Raw genomic sequence first — 16,190 nt, 5'->3', positions numbered from 1 at the left:
CCTTGCATTTAGTATGACATTTACATATAGTGACACTTGGTGCATAAGTTGTATAAACTCTTCGCTTTCAAAATTTCATTAGTGGCATGAAGTGAATTAATATTGAGTCGAGTTGTTGGCGGGATTGATGTTTCAATGGAGGAGTATGGAAGTTTCAATGGAGGAGTAGTGGAAGTTTGTTTGTGGGGATGGATTTGCTATGAAATTTGTTGTTGAGGTGTTTGAAAATTTTAGTTTGATAAAGGTGTTAGTTGTGTGTATGAGTATGTATTAGGGGGTTGTGTATGGTGTTTGAGAGAGAAATTAGGGTTTAAATTGTTGTTGTTGGGTGATCTGTATTTATCGGAAATGAGATTAAAGTATTGATGCTGTAAGTGGGTTGTATTACGAATGAGAGTATGTGTGCGTTAGAGTGTGTTGGGAATAGGGGTGGCAAAATTGCCTGTGATCCGTCGGGCCGGCCCGCGCACCCGTCATAAAATGGCGGGTTGGGTTATAATTTTGGGTCAGTCGCTCAACAATGCCCGTCCCGCCAAAACCCGTCGCCCCGTAAATATTTGTCCCGCCAAAACCTGTCGTCCGCCAAAGTCCGCCCCACCTATTCGTTCAGTCTGTCTTGCCTTAAACACGTCATCTTTTAGTTAATTCTAGTAATTCCAATTCTTGATGATTTTATTTTATACATTTACTTGTGAATATATGTAAGATTTTTAAAGTAAAATTTGTTTAAAAGATGCTTTATAAAAAATTATTCTAAATAATAAGTGAAAAACATTAGCTTAAGAACTATTAGGAGGCATTCTATAATAGTTTGATTTTTGCTATGTAGTTATTTGATGTTGGTAGATTATGAGAAAAGATACGACAATGATGAGCTATGTTGTGAGAGGACTCATCACCCAAGATATTGCATGGGTTAATAAGATTTTGTGGAAGTTAGGCTTGTGGGAAAAAAGAAGAAGAAGTATTCTTTTAGAATTATTTCCCGAAGAAAATGAAAAGAAAAGTAGGAATAGAGAGGGAGAGAAAATGTGTTTTTTCATATGAAGAGAAGAAAAGAATTTTGGGGAGTGGACAAGTGGTTGTGCGCACTATATTGGATTATTGTATCATGATTACATGCTCCATAATTATTGTTGCGTGAACCAATGGTCTTGTGAAATGTCTGACTGTAAAAATACGTTACTTATGCTTAATTCACCTTACCCCATCAATTCAAATTTCAAAATCCACCATCTCACACTTAATTGCTCATAACTTACCACATCTTTCTCTCTATCCTTCACTGTCACTTTACAAAATCTGAGCCAAAAACCATTTTTTTCAACTTTCATGTCTAACCTATCATAACCACAAACCAAACCTGCAACCCACCATCTCCACAAAAATCTAACATGAATCAAAGCATCGTGCATAAACAAGAAGGTACAAAAATTGTGCTCATAAATATGCTTCAACAAATGCGTACTTCTTTGACTCTGAAGCAGACTATATTAAGATATTTACTAAAAGTGACTCCTAAAAGAGTTTCACTAACTACTTATCTACCAAGACTTTCTCTCAGAAAAGGATTTTATTTTTGACATGGAAGATGAAGATTTGGGCTTCACAAATGATGTAGGACATGTCATTACCAGTCATAAAAGGAAGAATTATTATAGACACCTTTTTGCTTAGCAAGTGATTCTAAACACAAGAGGGGGAAATTTTGGAGGTTTAAAAATAATGTGCAATTAAAAATTCTTTGATAAATGAAAGTGTTAAAATGAGTTTGTAAAACAAACAAATAATAGGTAACCAGATAAATAAAGAAACAAATATCAGATTAAATAACATAAATATAAAGGGATAAAGGTTTAGAGAATTGCATAAGGATTTATACAAGTTTAGCCTAACCACTTGGCCTACTCGTGTACCCAATAATTTCTTCTTGAGAGTTTTAATTATATTAGATATGATCTTTTCATATGTTATGGCCACAAATCTTCTTTTAACCAAAGAGGAGTTTGATAATGATTATCCTTTAAACTAAATACGAGATTCCATATTAGGGCAATATCAAAACTGAACAGAACTTTTGCACTAGGTTGAGCTTAAGAACCAATTGGAAATTTTAACGGACAATCTCATGAATCAAATGAGAGATTTTACATTGGGCTGAGCTCACAAATCAAATGAGGATTTTAACAAGCTAATCTCACAAACCAAAGAAGAGATTTTATTGAATTAGCTCATGAACCAAATAACAACTTCTTGCAAAGAGATATTACACAAGTGAGAAAGTCCTCTTGAGTAAATTACATAATAACCCACACACCCTAACGAATAAAAGCCTCACTAATGATTTTTGCTCTCAAAGCACTAGCAAATTTTCATGAAAAAGAGGGAAATGAAATGGAGAGAGACTGAAAAGAAATAAAGTATATAAAAATATGTTTTCTGGTGTATTTTGAAAGTGAAGGTGTATTTTGAAAGTGAAATGAAGTCTTTTATTTATAGGAGAAAAATTTGGCTCAAAAAGTAAAAATATTTGTGGGCCTTGAAATGAGCTAATCAATTAAGCCATATCGTTAATCAATTTTGAGCTTAAAAAATAAGAATTCTAATTCCCAAAAGGGAAGCCCTACAACAGTTATGTCTCTTAATCAATTAGGAGTGTTCTTAATTGATTAAGAAGATTTATGCATTACTTTAATCATTTGATTAATTTCCCTAATTTATTAGGAAGTGTATACAAGTTTCCTAAATGATTAAGAACATTCTTGTTCAATTCCACAAACACCTTGATGGTTCCTCTACAGGTTTTAAGGAGTTTTTAGAAAATTTAGAGAGGTTTCAAATATTTTTAGGTGAGTGTATGTTTGTGTGTGTGTTTGTATTACCTTAGTGATTCAAGAATCACTCTAATATGTTTACAATAATCAGATCACTCAAACACTGAGCATATGAGCTTTCACACTTCTTCTATTTCACAATCTTTGATTCTTCAAGATATCTTGCTCGATTCATAATTGATTCAATACTTTATATGGGACTTGGCTTTTTCTGGTTGATTAGGTTTAATAGAGCTTCTTCATAAGCATCATCATCAGAGATTGCTTGATATATATCATTAGGATTCCACTACATGCCATTTGAAATTCGGTGCTATCCTCACTAAAATTGGCTTTGACATCTTGATCTCACAAACATAACAACTTGACCTTTGTATAACAACTTGATTATTACTTTAGATGAACATTTCACATCATGCCCATCAAAACCATCATGAACATTTGACGGTTGTAGACAATTATACGTGCAAGTATATAGATCCATATTCTCTCCTATTTTGATAATGAAAAATCATCTTCCAATGAGGTGGAAAAAATAAAGAAACATAGATAAAGAATTGGGGTGGTTAAAATCCCCATAAAAAGATCACAACTTTAACCAAGAACTTGGTGATCAAACTTCTATAGGGAAGCTCTACTGAATTTTCCTTTGACACTTGAACATGTAGCGAATCATTTCATAAGTTTTCAATTAACTTGAAAATTTTGAGTTAGCATGCAAATAAGTATTACATCTTTGTTTAGGAGATCATCACAAATTTGCCTTATTGGATATAGCACACGAGTTATAAGGTGATGCATGATACGACATCTTGATTTCATAAATTTCATCTTGAGAGGAAGTTTATCTACTAGAATTTGATTAATAATGAAACTTCCAATAACAACAACTTGATAAAAAAAATGAGAGCATCATCAGGAGCATTCACAATTACAGGTTCTTCCCTAAGTGGGTATCTTACACATAACCCCAAATTCCTTCATGGTGAAACTAATCTTGGTTTCACCAATTCTTGATGTAATATATATGCCTTCATACTTGATGTTTGTGTAGAAAATTTGGATATGCCTTGGATAACCAGATCTAGTTTTTCGATGAAGAATTCTCTAAGAAACTCATGACAAATTTTTTCATAATGAGAGAAATATTTGACAAACTTCTCATCCATGTAGAGTGATCTGAGCACCTAACGGTTGGAATTTTTTTCTCTTCTTGAATGAGGAAGCCTTTTGAAGAAGGATTTCCAATATGAAGATCTTTCTTGGAGCCATAACAATTATGATAAAATAAATAAAGGAAGACACTTGCACAAAAAATAGAAGAGCAAATAATTTTGGATGAATAAAAGACAAGGAGTATGTACCTAATTGATTAAAAGTCCTAATTGATTAGATAATGAGTTTAGCTTTTCTAATTGGTCGAAGTTCTTTTTAATTGTTTTAGTACTTGCCTGAATTGGTTTTAAGAATTTTAAGAAAAAATAGAGTTTGAAATAGTTTTGATGCGTTTGTGTATTGCCTTAGTAATTCAATACGTAATCTCGCTTAAATTACATTTAATTGATTAAACTACAAGATAAAACACTTAGTGCAGGATGCGATGTTTTTTCACAACTTCAGGTCCTTTCGATTACTTCATTTAATTATTTTTAAGTCTTTCAACTGAAACTTTAGACATTTTGTCTTGTGGTTTATTCTTGACATGTGATACTTATAATTTATTCTTCCTAATTCATTTGTCATCATCAAAAACTTTGTAAGAGATTAACATACACATCATATAGAACCACAATTTTTACTTGTGTAAAACCTATAAGATAAAATTAATTTTTCAAGGGCATCATACAAAAAATATCGTACTTGACGGAGGCCATAAATGGCTTTATACAGCTTGCAAGAATAATTAGGATAAACGCAATCCTTCACACCAGGTAGTAGTGACATGCAGACATCTTTTTTAAGAGCCCCTTGAGAAAGGGCATTATTAACATCCAATTGATGCATATCTCACTTGCTTAAAAGTTAAAGTGTGACAATAATTTTGATAATTTGAGGACTTACCACTGGTTTAAAGGTTACTTTGAAGTTAATTCTATGATACTTAGTGAAACCTTTTGCAATAAGACATGCCTTACAACGATCTATGGGGCTATCACCCTTTTTTTGATTCTAAACAACCACTTGCGGCCAACAATTTTCTATCATTTTTAGAGGTATTAGTTACCATGTACCATTCTCAATGAGTGCTTCAATTTCTCCATCAATAGCATTGCGCTAGTGAGCATGTTTCATGGCCTCACATAAATTTGAGGGTTTTAAGTTGTCAATTAGGGGATGTTTGGAAACATCCTTTTTAGATTGAAAAAAATGTTCATGGATCTGGTTATCATTTAAGGTGCTGCATTAGATTATGTGCTTGATGCAATTGAGTTAGTAGTAATAGAAATATGAAAAGAAGTTGTTATGGGTGCAACATCATTACCTAATGAAGGAGCATAACGCACGAGAACCTCTTCTTTGAACAACATATCAGTGATTGGTTGAAGTGTTGGTGTTAGGGAGGTATTTGTTGTATTATGTTGTATTGGTGATGAGTTGGTTGATGGATGGTTATGAGAGCTCGTTGCTGTAACATGTGTTATTGTATGGAGTGATAGATGGATGTTGGTGAAAATTGGTTGATGTAGTGGTAATGTTTGAGAGAGATTGACATAGAGGAAAATATGATCAAAGAATTTAACATGTCTACATGTATAAATTACTTGTGAGGTAGGTTCAAAAAAAAGTAGCGATACTAAGATTTTGCTTATCTTATAAAAATTCATGGTTTGGCTGTGCTTGAAGTTTGTTGGATGTGTAGGTGCATAGCCACACAAAATATAAACATTCAAATGAATGAATATATCATGGATTATGTAGATTTTTATGAATAACTTCAAAATGAGACTGCATGTTAAAAGTTGGGGTTGGTAACTTGTTAATTCAATAAGTATACATTTTAAAGGCAAATTACCAATACGTAGGAGAAAGTTTAGTTGCTGTTTCAACAATGTGCATATGTCATCTTTCTGTTGTAGCATTTAGCTATTGCGTGCATGTTGGTGTTGTGAAGTTTGAGATGATCTATGAGAAAATATTTGAATTTAATAATTTCAGCCTCATTATATGAATAAAGAAAGGTAACTGGAAGTTAAAAATAATGTTCAAGCATTTTAAAAAAAAAATGGAAATAAAATTAAGACATGTGATTTATTCCTTAATGGATAGAGCCATACATACTTACTGAAGTGATCTATAAAACTTAAATAAAAAATAAAATCCATCTAATGATGTGGTTGGAGTGGATCCCCAAATATTTGTGTAAATAAGCTAAAATGGTCTCTTAGTTGTAATGCTAGATGTTGAAAATGGTAGTTTGTGACTCTTGGCACTATTACATGACATGGATGGATCAAGATGGTTCTTTATTTTGTTGATGGAGGTAACATGTTTCATTACATGGTCTGAAGAATGCCACAATATATGATACCATGGTTAGTGAGTATAGGCTGCTGCATTGAGCATAATTGGTCGGCATAGAGATTGAGGCATGTGGCATAATCCATTATTATGTTGTTCTTTTAAAAAAGGTGTAATTGTATTCAAGTCCTTTACCAAGAACTCATTAGAAAAATTCAACAAGTTGAATTAGTTTGTCATAAGGAACACACAAACATCAAATTTTGAGATTTTTGGCACATATACAACATTTGATAGATGTAGAGAATGATATGGAGTATTCTAAATCATTTTACCCATGTTAGATATAGGGATACTTGAGCCATCAGCCGCAATGAGGTGATTTAAACCTTTGTAAGGTTTAGAGAGGTGCAACTGATCTAAATCACTTATAATATTATGCGAGGCTCCCAAACCTAAGATCCACTCTAAAATGCACAGTAACATGGCAAGAGTATAAATTATAGTTGGACTATGTAACTAACTTTGACATTATGGTATGGTTTGTCACAAAATTGACTAATGTATTTTTTTTCGAAGCCAACAAAATATGGATATGATGTTGCTAAACTGTTTTGCCAACTTGTTGTAATATTGATTCCCTATTTATGTTGCATTTACACTCACAATAAGAGGTGTTTCTTGAATGATTTCATCTTTTGAAAGTAAAATTCAATGTCAAATAGTAGGTCATGAACATCATCAAATCTTATAGAATTTTATCTAGTCAGGAGCACAACTGTGACCTCACGTTATTTTGTACATAAGGCCTTTAGAGTATGAACGATAATGTCTACATCATCTAACAGAGAATTGGTGATAGCCAATTTATATTGGATAAGACCTTAATGCAATGGAGGTATTCCAATATGGATTGGGATCCTCTTGTGAGGCGAGACAAAAACTCACTCAAATCCATGATTTGAGCACAAGCTTTGCTTGCAAATATCTTGGTGAGACTATCCAAGCTTTTTTGGAAGTCTTGACATTTCAAAGCATTGCAATGACATTTGGATCTACATATGAAATAGGGGTATAAAGGAATAATTAATCCTGTCTTTTCCATCAATTGTAAGCATCATCATTGGAAGCCAGGCATACTGACGTGCCATTGACATAACCTACGAGGTCATACCCCATAAGTAGTGTGTAACACTCCATTATGTTTTTAAACAAAACAATAATAAATATTGTTGTTTAAAAATAAAAGAAAGTAAATATTTTCACAAATGAAACTTGATGACAAGTTGTAAAAGTTAAACAACAACAAGCAATTTTTATATACGGTTAAATATGATATAAAAATAGATACATATGCTTCATATGATAAGATCAAAGTATAAAAAGGTCTTTAATAATTACAACATGATCATCAAGTATGTGATTTTGAAAGATAACTATGTATAACCTACCTTGCAGATGCCATACACCCTAAAGCCTAAGAAAAATCACCATAGCAAAAAAGGGACTACAATCCACCAAGGTCAGCTCATATCTAACACTCTTATATGAACCTCCACAAAATATCTAATATATAAAAAGTCATCAAAATCCAAGGCCACAACCAAAATGAAACTACACCTCTAGCCATAATATACAGATAAGGCCTCATCCTATGTCTGATAAAGGTAAGCTAGAACATTAACCACCAGAGGTCTCCCCCATACACCCTCCAAGTAATACTAGAAAACTTGAGTGATAGATTTTCTCCCAATGGCACATCAGAAGTACTAGAAAACTTGAAATCTATCAAGACACCCTTCAAGTCATTGGTGTCTTTTCTGGTGCTAATATCTTAAAATAATTGAGTGTATCTGAATCCCTTATCGAGTGAATGCTCCCTTTTCTAGGTGTAGGACCCAAAATGAGAGGCGACATAATACTTGGTACTTAGGTCCCCTCACATATCCTCTGTAAGAGAATATGTCAAAGTGCTCCCCTCTTGTTGTCAAACCTCTCACAGACATAGATGGTCATTTCAGATATCTTTTACTAGATCCGAAACCTCTGTACCTAGCCATAGTCGTAACAACCCCCAACCAATCGTCTCAAGAGCTCTCCCATCAACTTCTCTAAAACTATTCAAATCATCTTAGCGAGTATCAAAAGTGGGATACTCTCGTTATGAATTAAGCTTAACAAATGCTGTATTTTTATGAATGGGCCTTTATAGTATATCGATATGTAACTCTATACACTTGCCCATAACTTATTAAATTCTCAACATTCTTATATTTCAATGCACTACTTATGCACCTCAGCGCCACATTATACTTTATCATGTCGTTAACAAATAATCTTTCGTAAGGGTATTAGACGGAGTACTATGCAATGATCATCTAAATCCTCAACTAGACCATGATTGTGAATACAACATATAACTTTTGTGTTTTAGTAACTTTTATTTTAAAAAAACAAACACCCTAAAAATTTAGATGTTCATTGTATTTTTCACAAGAATCTATTTGTTATTTTTTTGACACTATTTTGTCTACTCTACTGTCCCATAAAACATTACGATATGGATTACTGCTGCTACTATTGAAGACTAATTGGAGCTAACCACCCCTTCAATACTATATAACTGGACCGGATTTATCGTAACAGTATCACTAATCCATATTTTTTATTTTCTTCCGTTTCTTTTCGTCGAACCTTCTCTATCTCTTTCTCTCTTATTCGCTCTATTCCATCGCATAGCTCGTTCGATCGTGCTTTCTCTTTCTCACAATTTCCCTTTCAATACTCAATTTCATCATCGCTAAGGTAACCCCTTTCAATTTCTCTATCGTTTTTTCCCTTTCTCTCCTTTTCTTAATTTCTAGGGTTTCGATTCAAATCCCTACTTATTCTTCCTATAATTGATTCACATCATTGTTTTGTATTGTTCTTTGAGCTCTAATTGTCATCCAATCTCAATTTTGTTTTTCAATTTTGAAATTCGGGACATTCGTTGTGTTTTGGGTTTAGGTTTAGGGTTCTGATAAACAAATACAAAAAATAAGTTAGTTGTGAAAGAGGGATTAGGGTTTTCCCTTAGAGTTTATCAATTTAGATAGATAGATAGATTTATATGGCTGCTGGTAGACATGGCCGTTATCATGAAAACGAGTTTAAGGATCATGAATCCAATTTGGAAGTTAATAGGCGTGGGTTTTCGAATTCAAAAGAGTATGATCGGGTTAGGAATGGTGGTCATGATGATGTTAGGAGTGGGAGTAGAGATTCCAGAGATAAGATTAGGATGAAGCAGAAGGATGGTAGGGAGAGAGAAGCTGTTGTTAATGGAAATTACGGGTCAGCTTCCAGCCGGAGTGGCTCCAGCAGCAGTGGCAGCCTTGGTCCTCGTCGGTGTGGTTTTTCTGCCAAGATAATTGATAGAGAGCCTGGCGAGCTTTCCAGTGAGAGCGGGTCTGATGGTGCTACTGAATCTGAGGTTAGGGTGAAAGATTGTGATGTTGCTGTGTTTGAAGGAAAAAGGTCACGGTCACCTCCGCCCCAGGAGAGGAAAAGGAAATTTTCACCCATTGTGTGGGATCAAGATGACAAGGAAGTGAAGGGTTCTTCCAAAGTTAGGGTTTCCACTACAACGGTGACTGCTCTCCCTCCTCTGCCTCAGCTGTCAAAATCGGCTGTTATGTCTCCAAATACTTCTTCTGTTGAAGTTCAAATACGTTCTGTCAGGAACAGAGAAACTGGCGATCTTGATCTTGAGTTGCCTGCAGAAACTCAGGTTACTGTTCCTTCTCCTTCCAGATTGCAGTCCTTGTCACCAAAAGAGATTTTGGGTAATGATCAGGAAGCTGAGCTGCCTGAAGGTGAAGATTATGTTCCCACTCGTAATATATCATCTTCAAGATGGGCAGCAGGAGACAACTCTCCTGTTGACGAGGGTGAAATTCTCTATGATGAGGAAATGCCTAAAAGGAAGAGGAGGTTAACTCCTGAGTTGTTGGAGACTAGAGTGAGAAATAAGTTATTGAGCCCCAATGATTCTAAAATAGGTAGTTTTGAAGGAGCTAGGGCCAAATCATCTGATTCGGAAGAAAGAAGTGTTATCCATGGGAGAACGTCTAGTGGCGATGGACATCCTAGTATTGAATCAGAAAAGGATGACTATATGGACATTGATGTTCGAGGTACGAAAAGTGACACAAGTATCAGTCACTCAGAGACAGAATCTGAAGACGACGATGATAGGCAGGAGACTCCAGAACCTCCAGCTCAACCTCAAAGAACTGTCAACATGCTTCAGGGTTGTAGAAGTGTTGATGAGTTTGAGAGACTTAACAAGATTGATGAAGGAACATACGGTGTTGTATATAGAGCTAAAGATAAGAAGACTGGGGAAGTTGTAGCTTTAAAGAAGGTAAAGATGGAGAAGGAAAAAGAAGGTTTCCCACTGACTTCTCTTAGGGAAATAAATGTTCTTCTCTCTTTTCACCATCCATACATAGTTGATGTCAAGGAAGTAGTTGTTGGAAGTAGCCTTGATAGTATTTTCATGGTTATGGAATATATGGAGCACGATCTCAAAGGATTAATGGAGTCAATGAAGCAGCCGTTTAGCCAAAGTGAAGTGAAGTGCTTAATGATCCAACTTTTAGAAGGTGTGAAGTATCTGCATGACAACTGGGTACTTCATAGGGATTTGAAGACTTCAAACCTGCTTTTAAATAACAGAGGTGAGCTAAAAATTTGTGATTTTGGGTTGGCTCGTCAATATGGGAGTCCTTTGAAACCATATACTCACCTGGTGGTTACTCTTTGGTACAGGTGAGCTGTATTTACTTATTGCATTCTGTGTCTAACTATCAATGTATATATCTGTTACATATATTGGACGAATTGATATTGCACCATTCAGAGTGCACTTTGATTGTTTACTTGTGAATTTGATAACTGGTCATGACTGATGCATTGAATGGAACTTATCCTTCATTTGTAATTATTCTGCAATTAGTAACCAAATATTAGTGTTGGAAACTGGTGGCTATTACTTACCCTGTCCTTTGACAGTTAGGTCAATGTTTACAACTTACCCTTCCTATTTACATGTGGCAATATTTTCAATGAACATACCTTATCTGCTCCTCTTTTTAGTTTTTCATTTCACTGTGCTGCTAGTTTAATTAGTTGTACATGCCTTCAATTATGTGTTTAACCTTTTTTTTTTGTCTGCATTCTGCTGCAGAAATAAGAGGTCATTTACCTGATGGTTGTCTATCTGTTTCTCAGGGCACCCGAACTTCTTCTTGGGGCAAGACAGTACTCAACAGCTATTGATATGTGGTCTCTTGGTTGTATAATGGCGGAACTATTGTCCAAGGAACCATTGTTCAATGGAAAAACAGAATTTGATCAACTTGACAAGGTATGCTAATTGTCAATTATTTGGTAGAACACATGCTCTTATTTTTCTATTTTTTGTAAATTTTTGTTGTCTTGTGCTTAACCACTTTTATTTTTATTACAGTGTTTGCTGCCATTTTGACATCTGTTGTTTTTTCCCCAGATTTTCAGGATACTTGGCACTCCAAATGAAACAATTTGGCCAGGCTTCTCAAAATTGCCCGGAGTCAAGGTCAATTTTGTCAAGCACCAGTAAGTACTCATGATATCCTTTATTGGAGACATTGATTGTTTTATTACACTGTTCTTATTTGTCTGCCACTGTTTTCCCAGGCTTCCAACTTTGGGTGGTTTTGGTCTGACTATCTGGCCTCCCTTGGTGACTTGTACTGTTACACAACTTTCTTAATTTCTATTAACAACCGAAATGTCCCTTTCAGGTATAATCTTCTGCGTAAAAAGTTTCCTGCCACATCATTCACTGGATCTCCAGTTCTTTCTGATTCTGGATTTGATTTGTTGAACAAGCTTCTAACTTATGACCCTGAAAAGGTAAAGGTTCCTTGAGCTTCGTGAATTAAATCGCCAATAATTCTGTCTCAGAGTATTAAGAATAACACCTACTACTGTATTCAGAGGATCACAGCTGATGCCGCTCTCAATCATGAATGGTTTCGTGAAGTTCCTCTTCCCAAGAGCAAAGAATTCATGCCTACATTTCCCGCTCAACATGCTCAGGACAGGTATTTGATCTATTGGAAAATTACTGAGGCTATTTGTTTAGGATTTTTTTTAAATAGATTGTCCTTAGTGGCGAATAGAAAAGGACAGCTGTGGTGGGGTGTTGGTAGCCACAGTTAATATCCTTTCCTTCTTTATAATGTTGTTTAACAAAATTTATGATGTAAACAGGCGGCTGCGTAGAATGTACAAGAGTCCAGATCCTTTAGAGGAGCAGCGACGGAAAGAGTTGCAGCAGGGTGACTTGGGCACTGGCGGAGTTTTTGGTTAAGATTAGAGGCTATTTAAACCCATGTCTCAACAGTCATTCTAACATGCCACACTGAAAGTTTGCATTGATGAGGTGAGAGCATGCACTGAACGGAAGTTGCAAGCTTTGTTTGTTGACAATCGCTCATGCTGTTTTTTAGCAGGAAATTGTTGGTTTGAACAGAGATGTAATGTATTCTTATACCTCCTGGAACCAAAATTTTCAGGTTAACATTCTTCATGCTTGGTCATTTTATAGAAATACATCTGTGACATTTTGCCCCTCAAAGTGTGGCATAACCTTCTGAAATTAGGAAGTCGGTGTCTGTTGAATCTTGTGTATGTAACATATTTTCATTTCCATTTCCATTTCATTGGCATATTGTAAACAAATTTTATCTGGTTTTAAGTATTAAAGCAATATGGATTTTCTAGCAGCTATTTCTCTTTCTCCTTTTTTTAATATTCACATTGTATATGCAAGAGGCAGTTGGTGTAAAGTGCAAGAGGGCCTTCTATGCAATTCATTGGAGAAAATGACCGAGGATTTATTATGCGTGAAAGGTAATGCATTCCTATGATATCTTGGATATTAAGGAATGAGGATATCAATATGTTTCTGTGGGATAGAAGAGAGACATTGATATTTATTGATGAATCTTTATGAGAGGGTTAGAATCCTGTGTATTTTTTCATCATAATTCATAACTGCTACTCGCACACACTATTGATCTATTTGGATGTCAACAGTTTATATCAAGTATTCATGTCAACTTAGTTATGTGGGACGCGTGATTTGCAACGAGTTATTACTTTTTGGTAACATGACAAATTTATTTCAAATTAATATCATTGCATTTTTGGATTTTAAGTTACAACAGCTTCTCTTTTTTGTGTTGAATAATGACTACCTTTGTTAGAAAATTCAAAATTTTATTTTCAATTGAATATGAAGCAATTTGTTCATTATAGTAGTTGAAGGTTCTTATATACAAGTGAATTACCTAGAAATTTTCTTATGATGTTAAATTATGCACATGTTAGAAGATTTCCCTGCTGTTTCTCTTTAAGTGTGCCGCTAGTCAATGATTGTGTGTATGGAGTCTCCAATCTGAAAAGTTTTTGACAATGGTGTTTGAAAATATTTGTGTTTTCTTGAGAGACAGTTTTACGTTGCTTGATATATTAAAACTACCATTTTTAATGCTGATCATGTTGAAGGAAAGTTGTCAATGAACCATTTTTTCTTACATTCTAGTTTCTCACTATTGCTTTATGAACCATTGCTATATGAATATTTTTTTTAACCTTCCACTGTGTTTCATTTGCATTCTTCCCGCTAGGAAAAAAAATGTACAACTAATTTTCAGCTTGTTATCACCCTCTAGTGTGTTGTAGAACCTAAAAGTAATAACAAGTTCTTTAATGCTTAGTTAAAAGGAAGCAAAGAAGTTCTCGTATAATCATGTGTATTTGCCGTTTGAAGATTGAATTTTTTAGCAAGGATAAGAATTCTTTTATGACATTTGTCGGCAAATATCACTGCAGTTTTGAAGCAAGCAGGTTGAGGAGGATATCGGGATATCCTAAAGTATAGGAGTTCAATTAGTTGTCCTTCAGACTCTATAGAGGTACAGTGCAAAACTTGGTTTGTATTGTGTTTTGTACTACTTGAATCTCCATGGAATACTAGATCAGAATTTTTTGCTTTTCTATTTTGTTATACATGCTGTATTTCTATTTGGTTATACATGCTGTATTATCTCATAGTATAGACCTGCCCTTTTTTCTAGAATGGGATATATGTTGTTGTTGGGAAACTCATCTTCCCTAAGAGTCACTTATGTAGTTTCCCTTCAGCAAACTGAATTCATATTGACTTAGGATTTGTGTATTGTACTCTGGTTCCTTCTTGATATTATTACTGACTAGGTTTTTACATTAGGCTATATAATATATAGATTTGTTGTGCAAAATTAAATCCATGTTCACCCTGAACAATTTCTATCATGCTTCTAAAATGGCATAAGGTTTCATAGCTTGTGTGCTTGCTACAAGACACCCAAATCAGGTAAAATTTACTAGACGCCTGTTCCGACTTTCTATGTTAAACCAGGTGTCTCCAATTGTCTAATGCTTAACATTATGTAGATTGTGTCGTCTGATGCTTAAGTATGCCGTCTCACCCGGTCACAAACTAAAGGTTTTGAACGCTGTGTGTTTTTCTGTGATGAAAACTTGCTCTTATCAATATTTTTTATTTATCATCTATGATTTTTTTTTTCTTGATGCTTTAATTTTCTGTTACTCCCATTAAAGGAATCTAATATTCAACAACTACAGCAGCCTTTTTTTTTTGGCAGTTTAGTATTGAATTGGGTGTTTTTCTCTCTATAGGGGAATTCAGCTTTATACACACCCAAAAGTAAATTTTTTGGTGTTTTCAGCTGTAGAATTTTTGCCCAACCTTGACGTAAGTTGGGGACTGTTATTTAATCTATAAGTTGGATCCAGTTCCTCCGCTTGCATGCTTGTGCCAATTTTGGGTGTTTCTTTATTGTTCACATGATCACTATCAAATCACTCAGCTGTAAGATGGGGCCGCTAAGAGAACATGGATTTTAGCAGTGCGAGATCAGAGATTATATTTGACGCGTTCACATTATGCTCAACTAGTTAACGTGCAATCTATTTTACTTGCTACGAGCTTTGTGGCAATGTGTTGCATGGGATCACTACAATTTGGAAGGCTTATTGGAAACAGACTTAAATGAGATTTGGCTATTATCTTGTCTATAGGACTTGAATAGTTGTGATGTGGAGAAAAAAAAAGCTGTTTTAAGTTTTGCTTGATCTTGCTTTATGGTGCTTCTCACGACTGATTTTAAGCATTAGGGGGGTATGCACCTATAGAGTTGTAAGACACTCCTTAACCCCAAATGTTAGATAGCGAACTGCGAGAGCATGGTCAAGCCTTATAGGTGTATTTTTTTGAAGCAAAAAAATATGAGTTAAAGGAACACATTAAAGACAATGAAACATACCACTGAATTAGGACTTAAAATGTCAAGCCTACTATAAATGTTAAGTTTAGGCGGGTGGTGGTTGTGTCTGCTGTCTTCAGTACTATATTTGGTGGGTTAGACTGGTAATGTGTGGTTGAGTTTTTGATAAAGTACACCCCCATTTTCGGTTTGTTAGGACCTGTGGACATCTCCGTAAGGCACTTCTTAACCCCAATTTTTTAAGTCCTTGTTTGGTTCCATGATGGAAATTCTCAAACTCGAGTTTTCTAAAGTCAAAAATGGTTTGTGTAAATGTCAAATTGGTTGTTAGAATCAATTTTAATTTTTTGCAATTTCTTATGTACAGTTGACACAATTTTTTGTAACTACATACCCGAGCAATTTTGATTAAAATATAGAAACTTGGACTCACGAAGTCATTTTTATGTTGATGCTTCTAAACACAAGTTATCTTACAATTGATTTACTTTTAACAAAACCTGAAGCATTT

General features: G+C 34.7%; 1 protein-coding gene across 11 annotated transcripts; it reads left to right on the top strand.

Moving 5' to 3' along the window:
- The first annotated feature begins 8,934 nt into the window (after nt 1-8,934).
- On the top strand, nt 8,935-16,125 carry LOC131603510 (cyclin-dependent kinase G-2). Of its 11 annotated transcripts, none has more exons than XR_009284412.1 (8): nt 8,936-11,108; nt 11,571-11,706; nt 11,848-11,936; nt 12,125-12,236; nt 12,321-12,427; nt 12,597-12,768; nt 12,839-12,901; nt 13,165-16,125. XR_009284412.1 is itself a non-coding variant. In XM_058875846.1 (6 exons), exons 1-5 carry the CDS (start codon nt 9,406-9,408, stop codon nt 12,205-12,207), a joined length of 2,034 nt encoding a protein of 677 aa, XP_058731829.1. In that variant the 5' UTR covers nt 8,935-9,405; the 3' UTR covers nt 12,208-12,236; nt 12,321-12,431. The 11 variants fall into 11 exon arrangements, 2 of the variants coding, with proteins under 2 accessions (XP_058731829.1, XP_058731827.1); XR_009284413.1 differs by having other exon boundaries at nt 13,161-16,125; XR_009284408.1 differs by having other exon boundaries at nt 12,597-12,901; nt 13,165-13,238; nt 14,223-16,125.
- Nucleotides 16,126-16,190: the final 65 nt, after the last annotated feature.

Source organism: Vicia villosa, linkage group LG5 (assembly GCF_029867415.1).
Source record: "Vicia villosa cultivar HV-30 ecotype Madison, WI linkage group LG5, Vvil1.0, whole genome shotgun sequence".
Classification (NCBI taxonomy): Eukaryota; Viridiplantae; Streptophyta; class Magnoliopsida; order Fabales; family Fabaceae; genus Vicia; species Vicia villosa.
Note: the sequence above shows the minus strand (reverse complement) of the source record. Positions and strands in the feature narration are given on the sequence as shown.

Coding starts and splice junctions, on each gene's coding strand:
- LOC131603510 (XM_058875844.1), top strand. CDS start 9,406: ATGGCTGCTGGTAGACATGGCCGTTATCATGAAAACGAGTTTAAGGAT. Junction 11,707..11,847: donor AATTTGATCAACTTGACAAG/GTATGCTAATTG, acceptor TTTTTTCCCCAG/ATTTTCAGGATACTTGGCAC. Junction 12,237..12,320: donor TAACTTATGACCCTGAAAAG/GTAAAGGTTCCT, acceptor TACTGTATTCAG/AGGATCACAGCTGATGCCGC.